At 45.5% G+C, this 9,439-nt stretch overlaps 1 protein-coding gene across 2 annotated transcripts; it reads right to left on the bottom strand.

The window, feature by feature from the left end:
- Nucleotides 1-6,379: 6,379 nt before the first annotated feature.
- LOC119338563 (traB domain-containing protein-like) lies at nucleotides 6,380-8,301 on the bottom strand. 2 transcript variants are annotated; one of them, XM_037610877.1, is made up of 7 exons: nucleotides 7,880-8,301; nucleotides 7,678-7,793; nucleotides 7,512-7,600; nucleotides 7,349-7,423; nucleotides 7,169-7,261; nucleotides 6,942-7,037; nucleotides 6,380-6,810 (listed from the first exon to the last, which is right to left on the bottom strand). In XM_037610877.1, exons 1-7 carry the CDS (start codon nucleotides 8,221-8,223, stop codon nucleotides 6,541-6,543), a joined length of 1,083 nt encoding a protein of 360 aa, XP_037466774.1. In that variant the 5' UTR covers nucleotides 8,224-8,301; the 3' UTR covers nucleotides 6,380-6,540. The 2 variants fall into 2 exon arrangements, with proteins under 2 accessions (XP_037466774.1, XP_037466773.1); XM_037610876.1 differs by having other exon boundaries at nucleotides 6,942-7,040; nucleotides 7,880-8,300.
- Between the last annotated feature and the right edge of the window lie 1,138 nt (nucleotides 8,302-9,439).

Genomic DNA, 9,439 nt, shown 5'->3' with positions numbered 1-9,439 from the left:
ACAAAGAAGCAATTCAAAGATTTTATTAAATGCGTAAGTTTAGCTTGCACCTTTGCGAACTTCAAATATTTGGTTCGACTCAGCAATTCCTTCCAACTAACATTTGCATGGAGCACAAACTTGTATTCAGGCACAAACATGTTCATATCATCCTCCCTCTCTTGAAGAAAAGTCGCCCTCGACTTCCTTCGGTATACAAAATAATAGCACGAGGACAATATAAAATATCTTGACAAAGTAAGAGTTGAATATTGATGTGCAAGTTTCAGTTTTTTGGTTGTTTTATACTCTCTAGAAGATTAACAAAATGGTTTTGTTGCATTGATGATATACCGAACATCTTTTCTTTGACTTCATCACGCCAATGCTTCAAGAGTTTATAAGTGCATACATGTGGGTGCTTCAAGATGAATGATCTCTTTTCTTTTACCTCACCGAGTATTTCAATGCCTTTTTGAAGATAGCTTACCCCACATGATGTTTCTTTGATGGTACTCCACGTGCGCCATAATAATTCATGGATCTCATCCTCCCATTGTTGTAGCAGGGCAGCTAAGTATGATTTTGCATCTGCACATACTTCAAATAAAGACAGCTTTGTGAATGGTTAGTAATTGAATAATCTTCTCTCCATTCATTTGGTGGATCACTCATCTCTTTGATATTGTGTGTAAACACCTCAAGTTCAGATTTGGTGGACTCACACAACTCACTAATCCTCTCGCTTTGATGGTGTGGTATAACATTGAGCTCTTTAATCTCATGTTGGACGATCTCACCCTCACATTTGGTGGACTCACATAATTCACTAATCCTCTCTTGATGATTGTGTGGTACACTTGGGCAGGAGACTTTTATCTTGCTAAACTCATGTTGAGCAATCTGATGATCACATTTAGTGGAGTCACTCACCTCACCTATCTTATCACTCTCAATATGTGGACTTTTGAGAAAGGAACACTCTTCCTCACCTTTGGTGGAGTCACTCAACCCACCTCTCATATCCTTCTCAATATGTGGAATTTTCGGAAGTGGGCACTCTTCCTCACATTTGGTGGGATCACTCAAATCACTTTTCTTATCACTCTCAACTTGTGGAATTTTTTCTTGTGTTCACACACTCTCATATTTGGTGGAGCCACTCAACTCTCTTTTCTTGTCACTCCCAAATGGTGGGATTTTGTGATGTGTACACTCTTGCTCATATTTTGTGGAGTCACTCAACCCCCCTTTCTTGTCACTCTCTCAAGTTGTGGGATTTTGTGATATGGATTCTCTCTCACACATGGATTTGGAAATATTTTATTCTCCATAGAAGTCACGGGTGGAGGAGAATAAGCTCTAGCTGAAGTCGTGCTTCTTCTATCTTGAATATGAATTGTTAGTGAAGACACCATCGAGGATGAAGGGTGTGGTTGCTACCCTGAAGGAGTAGTAGGGAAATCTTGGAAATTCCGGGATCGACCATTACACATGTTCTTCTTCTCCATTCTCATAGCTCAACGTACAACATCAGATATTATATCATAAGGAAACACCTCCACATAATCAGATATCTTATCATTCAGCTCATGTAACAATGTCTTTATCTTTGCTTCATCACTCTCTTGGGGTTTTGTCCAGATCAACAGCTTCTCCATCTCATTATAGTACTCCTTGACAGTGCGAGAACCTTGGATAAACCTCTGTAACTTCTTGTACAACTTCATCGCATAGTATGATGGAACAAAACAACGCCTCATGACTTGCTTCATCAAAGTGCACCTGCGGATATAATTATTGCCCGACATCAATCGATCGTCTTCCAGCTGATTCCACCATGTAAGAGCATAACCAGAGAACTTCATAACAACAAGATAAACTCTCTTGGCTTCAGAAAAAACATGGATGTGAAAGATTTGATCACACTTCTCCTCCCACTCAATATATGCATCTGGATCCTCTTTTTCCCGTGAATGATGGCACATGTTGCTTCACTCTCGCTTGGTTGTCACGGTCATCTTGATCATGATGGTCATAATGATGACCATTGCGACCAAAAACAACACCACGATGAGGCGGGGCGTAGGGTTCATAGTCCGCCATGCCTTCATTTTCGTCACCATCCTCGGCGAGATCTTCATGGGAGATGTCATCACTATCATGTGCAGCTCGTCGCTGGTGATTAGCGGAAAGCCTGCGGGGGTCATGGCCTCGGCCGCAATCTTCTCCTCCATGCGTCCAACCCTCACAGGGGCCAGCAAAGTCGCCACGCCTCCGTTCAACACCAACAGCAGGGGCACCATCAACATGGCCACCTGCAGCTCTTCCACGACCATTGTGGTGATCTTCGTTGCCACGACATCGTCGATTGTCGGCGACCAGTGAGGCAGCGGGGCTGTGTTGGTGTTGATCCCCATTGCCCACAATAGGAAGACGACCCCCAAACGTCCTTTGCAAAACTACAGCTATACTTTCTTCAATCGCATCACCCAGTGCAGCTTGAGTATTTGGGAACTCTTCTTCCATAATATTTCCTCCATGTACACTCGAATTGGAGCGTGTAATGATTCCTTAGCGGCTGTGCAGTGGTAGAAAATTAGGAGTGGACGGGCGAATGAAAGGGAAGAAGCTGACGGTTTTTGGGTGGATCTTGGTGGGGTAAAATGAGGAGGGCTAGTGTTGAGATCCAATCGATGCAAAGCAAATGAATAATAAAAAATTGTATATCCTTGCACCGCGTTTGAGTTGCAACACTTGCCACTAACACTTCTAAAATTTCTCACCCAATTGAATATGATCTCACACTTGCTCAACACTTTCTCTTCTCTTTTTTTCCTTTTTATTCTCCTTTTTTTGCTCTTTTTTTCTCTCTTTTTTTGCTTTTTTTGCAACACAAAAGATCCAACAACAAGACTCAAAGAAAAAGAACAGCAACTTTGGATAGAACTTGGTGCAAACACAAAGAGGAAAGCAAACAACTAGATCTCGGCAAACAAAGGCTTGGAATTTTTTTTACTTTTCTAGCTTTGGACTTTAGGACAGGGAAAAATCAAACTAAAAAGGATAGATCTAGCAACAAAGATATAGGTCCTACCGCGTAAACCTTGCTCTGATACCAGATGATGCGACAACATCTTCAGAGAAGAGGGTGTACAAGGGGAGGTCCGATCTTCATGGGGTAGGCTCGATAATGGATGGATAACTAGCTGCAAGCAGCTGAAAACAGAAAATAAGAGATTATGACCCGACGAGGAGGATTCTCGCCGAAGCCTGCAATCTGAATATTCGCTGATCCCCAACCCGCAATACTATCCCACACAACCACGCTCAAGTTGTGGAGCACGGGATAAGTGCAATCCACATGGGGAAACCATGAGCTCTAACCCACACAAGACGATCTAGTCGTGGAGCACGAATTAGGAGCAATTTCTCAAGGAATCACCAGAATAAAGATAACAAGAGCTCTCCAATCTCAGGAGGAGTCTATATCTTTGGTCTTTGATAGAAATGGCAAAAGTTCCCAATGAAGGAAAGAGCTAAACTATTTAGACAATCCCCCTGGATAGGTGTAAAATCAAACTAGTTTTGGAACTAGCTTAGGTGTGAAAGAGAACCAGCTTTGGTTTGACTAAATGGCTTTGAAACCTAATGAGGTAGCTTCTGAAAAACTCTCGTTGGAGGTGGTTGGCAGTTCACGACCAAACATTGTTCACTGGAGTCGAACAATGTTTCCTTCAGCGGCAAACTCGAGTTCTAGAAACCTTCCGCAAGTTGGGATATACAAACTCGTCCAAAACATTGTTTCATCAGAATTGGAACAATGTTTATTCAGCAGATAACTTATTTATTCATGAACTCCTAACTTTGTTTCTTCTCCATAAAACATTGTTTTGCAGGGACTAAAATGTGCCTGGCCTTCTTTGATATTACACCTGAGTTCAACAAACAACAAAGCAGATGAAAGTGCAGCCATGCGTTCAAGATTATAGTATGAACTTAAGTTAGCATTCACCTGGCACTGTATTTATTTGACACAAATTACTATGATTTCTACTTTGATGGACGGGGTTGTATCAATGGTTGTCATGTCCTCATAGGATGGCGGAAGATGGCGACGGCGGATCGTCCTGAAGCGTGCGCAGGCGGTGCACGTTATGGAATGTCTAGACCGGATGGTCTTAAGGGCACTGGATTAGATTGTGTCTGTTATGCGGACAGAGCACATCTATATACTTGTAGGTGTAGCGACTTAGTCCGCCTAGAATATGGCTTTGGGTTGATCCTTGTATTTGTTTTGCCAGGCTCTCGTGAATAACTAATAAAGATGATTGTGTGCATCATGCTGGTACAGAGGCCGAGGGTAATCCTCCTTTTCGGAAGAAAAAAGATACAACATACGTTTATAATCTCGATGTGTGTAAACTGTCTTGATGTGGGTGTGTGGAGCACTTAGGAGCTCCTATGCAATTACTTCCTCTCTCTCAGTTTACAGGGCGTGCGCGTACCCCTAGGTCGACAATTTGATCAACATAATACAAGTCATATATTACAAAAAATATATCAATATAAACTTCAGATGTTCTATTTTCAAAAGGTATATTTTTTATGTTATATAGTTTATATTAGGGTGATAAAATTGGCAACCTAGATATACGCGTAGGACTTATAAACTGAGACGGAGGGAGTACTTCCTTGTTCCTACACTACTGTTCCACGTTATAATGGCAGAATTTAAAATAGACTTTTTTTAGCATAACAACCGGACTTTATTAATCAGACATAAAGAAGATTTTACATAGCCAGGGGGCTCTAGGAACAAAACATAGCGACTTAGCACTAAATGAAGCGATTACTAGCAATACTATTTTTTCTCGAATACACACGAGTGTGCGTACTATATTATAAAGAAGGGATCGGGGTAAAGAGCCTGTCCACATTAGCGTTACAGATTACATATATATATACACTGTACACTATCCTATGTCTACCTACGCTCCACTGCCCACTCCTCCACCTCTGCAAAGAAGGCGTCCATATCTCCTCATAGTATGCCCGCTTGCTTCCATATATGGCCCTCTCGGACAACTGCTTGAATGATCCTGTTCTTCGAAGGTGTGGCTCCGTCAAAAACGATGGAGTTGCGATGCTTCCATATCTGCCATAGCCCTAGAATAATGATTGCATTTGCATCTCTCTCGGCATGCCTTCTTCCTCCCTTGCCTTGACACCATGCCCCGAGGCTTTCAATCATAGTAGGTATCCACTCCGGCTTGCGCAAGGGATGGCAGATTGTCGTCCACACTTCCCGTGCGACAACACACTGAAGTAGAACGTGGTTTATGCTCTCCTCTTCTTGGCTGCACATAGGGCAGCAGTCTTGATGATCCAGTCCACGTCTTGCATCACACTAGCAATACTATGGGCATCCCCATTTGATGATCTACCCTCAAACTTGAAAACAATCCTAGTCATGGACTCCTGCATATCTGTAACCTCTTTAGTGATCATTATGTTTTCACCAAGGGATTCTTCCTGTAGGCTTTTACTACACCAGAACAATCCGAAGCAATGGTCATAGAATTAAAACATGCATCTTTACTTAAGCATAACGCTTCTCTACACGCTATCGCTTCAATAGTAGATGGTTCCATCACTCCAACCAAGGCCAGAACTGATGCACCCAAAAACAGTCCTTCTTCTGAGCAAAAAATAGCAGCAGCTGAACTCTTCCCTTTCCTAACCGACGGAACTCCATCAGCATTTCCTTTCACAACACCCCCGGGAGGGGGGATCCATGCAGTCCCACGTCTTGGCACCGGTATGTTTTGGGTACATCCCTTACGGCATGCTCTTGAATAAATTTCATGATGAATCTACAGGTCGCAAGCGGCGATTGAAAAATATTTTCGTGAATTATATCTCTGCGCGCCTTCCAGATTGCCCATAGAGTCACCATCATCTTAACATAGTCCTGACATGCTAATCTGTCCTGCAGATCAAACGCCAGTTCTTCCCATTAGGCTCTGAGCATTTTCGGATTTGGAATGTCCTGGTTAATTCGTGTCTATGTGAATGGGCATTTTTTTTAAATCGAGGGGGAAATGGGCTTCTGTTTGCTCAGTCGAAAACGCAAGTGGACAGACGTAAGTGGCCTGTTATGAGCCAAACGCCGAAAATGAAACGTTAGTGGGCTTTGCTCACAGACAACAACAGGTACTTCTCTCTCTCAAAAAAAAAGGACAACACCAGGTACTTCACACAGTCTAGTTGGCGCGGCGACATGCTGACGCGGAAGATGTGCTGGCGTGGCCACGGCGAGGAAGAAGCTGGGGCGCGCGGCAAGGAAGACGCTGGGGAATGGGCGATTTCAAATTCGAAACTGAGGACTGAAATGTCCTTTTACACATAAAATTGGGGCTGTCGGAAATCCCTTAAACGTCTTATAAAAGTTTACATAGGGAGTACTTCACTTGACTTTACAATCTCAAGCTGCATGGACGTTACAAAGAGCGTGCACGGTTACAAATGTCAGTCTTTGCCAGTAAAAATGGACTTCAGCTACAACGTTATATGTAGGGCGGCAGCCTGCAGCAGTTCGTACAGAGCCCAGAGGACGAGCCCTATCACCGTATCCCTGACCAGGCCCTTGACAACGGAGCTAGCCCAGGTCTCCGACGATTCCCTGCCGACGAGGTCGCGGAACCTCAGGTCCCCCTGGTCAGAGATCAGCGCGTACACCACGCCGTTCATATGCCCCTTCCCGATGACCCCAACCACCGTCTTGCTCTTGTTCACGGCCTTGCTCCTCTTTAGGGACCAAGCCATGTACTGAGAAGCAAACATGCAAAAGAAAAAAAACATCTAGTTCATGCTTCATAGACAATGCTGGTTTGTTTTCAGATGAAGTATGAAGTAGGTTGGAATTTTCAGATGAAAGTTGCGGAGAAGCCATATCGTACCATGTCGCGCTCATGTATGAGAGGCTGCAGCAGCGAAGGATATGAGCTGCTAAGCTTCTCGTACAACTCGTACGGGCTAACCGCAGCTTTCTCATCCTGCTGATAGTTAGCAGCCAGACATGCATGCATGTCAGTAAGACTAAGACGGTAACTGCAAAAAATGGTACTTTGGCTAATTGATTAACAGGAAGACTGGAAACTGGAGCAACACAGGTAGTAGCATTTACCGGCATATCGGTGGTTGAAGTGATTCCACGGAATAATGAGATTACGAGTTTAGTCTTTTCATCCCAGCTGAGGGATTTCAAAGCTCGTTCAAGCTACAAGAACAAAATGTGACACCATCAGTGACACATCACATGTAACTAGCATATGATCAGCTTGCTTAGTTGCAGATGTCCACATACAGTTATTTCAATAGGGCGATCCCCAAGAACGAGCTGAGCGCCAATATCTTCAGACACCCTCCTAGCTGCTCGGAACTGCATGAAGATTTGATAACAAAACAATTCGAGGTTCTGAGTCGTTCCATAACAATATGTGAAAGACTGACATGAGCAAACAGAGTACCTCCTCCCCAAACGGCCGGTTCGCGCCAGAAGAAATCTTGGAAGAAAAAACAGCCAGGAGCAAACGCAGAGCAAGAGCACTCTGTCCACCTGCACCGTCGCAAAAAGATGGCAATGAAATCAGCAGCGTTCCATTTTTTCGAGGAACCTGAGGTAGCACATAGTACCCAGGTTGATGCTCCGGTTGACGGCTCCCAAGAACTTGGCGCCGCCGAGCGAAAACATGTTGGATTTCAACAGCGGCTCGCCGGAGGCGTCGTCGGAAGCGTACATGATCCCGGCTCTGCAGTAAGGGCACTGCAAAGGCACCGCTCAGATTTCGAAGAGAGAAACGGTGATGATACGGTCGGTCGGGATACTGGATCATGCCTGCTCCGGCAGAGTTCGACGACGACGTTGTCGGGGTGGACGGCACGGAGCACGCGCTCGACCTCGTCGGCAGACTCCGCGGAGAGGTGCGAGGTCCCGAGGATCCACACGTCCTCGGGCTCAGCGAAATCCGGCGGCCGCCACGCCGGCACCGGCCCGAACCGCCGCCGCGGGACGCGTACCAGTGCACCGGACTCGACCAACCCAGCCAGCGCGGGGTCCGCGGTGGCGGCGCTGGCACGCGTATCGGCGAGCGACGCGGACCGGTAGTCGAAGCACGGCGGCGGAGGCGGCAGGGGCGGCCGGAAGGACGCGGCTGTGGATGGCGTGGGGCCCGCTGCCATTTCTTCTTCTGGTTTGTGGTGCCCGCGCAGACGCGCGGCGCGGGAGGATATTGTGACAAAATTATGGGCGGCTGTGGAGCGCTTGGTCCGGAGATGGATGGCGTAAATGGGCTCGGTGCCACTCGCGTAGTCGCGTTACGCCGATCTCGGATCCCGATCGTATAGATTTTCTGCAGAATTTTTGTGACACATTCGGCCCTGCACTAGGCCAGTTGCAACAAAAAATTAGTAAGCCCAAACTCCTCCTATCAAATTTACGAACTTTTTCACACAGTTCTAAAAAAATGATTTTTTTTACATTAGTAAACTTATTTTAAAATTTTGAACTTTTAAATATTCGTGATTTTTAAAAAATTTATGATTTTTTTAGATTCATGGTTTTTTAAAGTCAACGATCAACTGATATTACATAAATCTACGCAGTTGCCCAAGAATTCTCTATATATTCTTAATCAACGTCCTATATATAGAGAGAATGGCCCTCACCAACTGAAAATACCAATTTGTTAAGAATCAATTGAAGTGAAGCCATAGTGTCACCGTTGGCTGGAATTGATATATTCACGAGATCCAGGTCACAATTTGTATTGACTAAAGGAATAGTAGGGATTCAATCTGACGGCGATCAGCCGATCAATGGCCGAGTTGTCAACCCTGAGAACCAAGTGAGGGGGAGGGAGCAGTGCTCGGTTTGCTTGCTGGGCCAGCCCACACAAGTAGCGCATGAGCGCATCTCTGCTTCCTTGATGCATAAAGCGTTGTATAGGAGGTCTCGAGGTTTGGTAGGCTGCATTGTTTTTGTCCTCCCTGCATCTGTGGCTGAGCAGCACGTGACTCGGGTTACACATGCCAAAATCATGTTGTGAACATCACCGACGGGAATGGGCAAAGGGTCCTGCAGATTGAGACCTGTAAAGTGAAGGGAGAGAAAGACAAGTGTACTTCACACGCGTCTTTGCGGTGTAAACAACAAATTTACATGAAAATATAACCGACTTAAGGAAAGGATCAAAATGTTCACGTCCCACACCGACTTAAGCCGAGCACTAGACAACCTCAGTGGTCCGGGTCCGTCGCTCACACCCCGAGCCGGCTCCTGTGAACGCCGTTGCGCCTGCTCATACCCGGGTTGGCCAGCGGGTGAGCGACGCTGACAGGCAAAGCCGGCGGCCCGTCGTGTGCAGGGCGTCGCGCTAGAGGGTGCACTAGGTCGCAA

Source organism: Triticum dicoccoides, chromosome 7B (assembly GCF_002162155.2).
Source record: "Triticum dicoccoides isolate Atlit2015 ecotype Zavitan chromosome 7B, WEW_v2.0, whole genome shotgun sequence".
NCBI classification, from domain to species: domain Eukaryota; kingdom Viridiplantae; phylum Streptophyta; class Magnoliopsida; order Poales; family Poaceae; genus Triticum; species Triticum dicoccoides.
The sequence above is the reverse complement of the archived record's forward strand: the minus strand, read 5'-3'. Positions and strand labels throughout refer to the sequence as shown.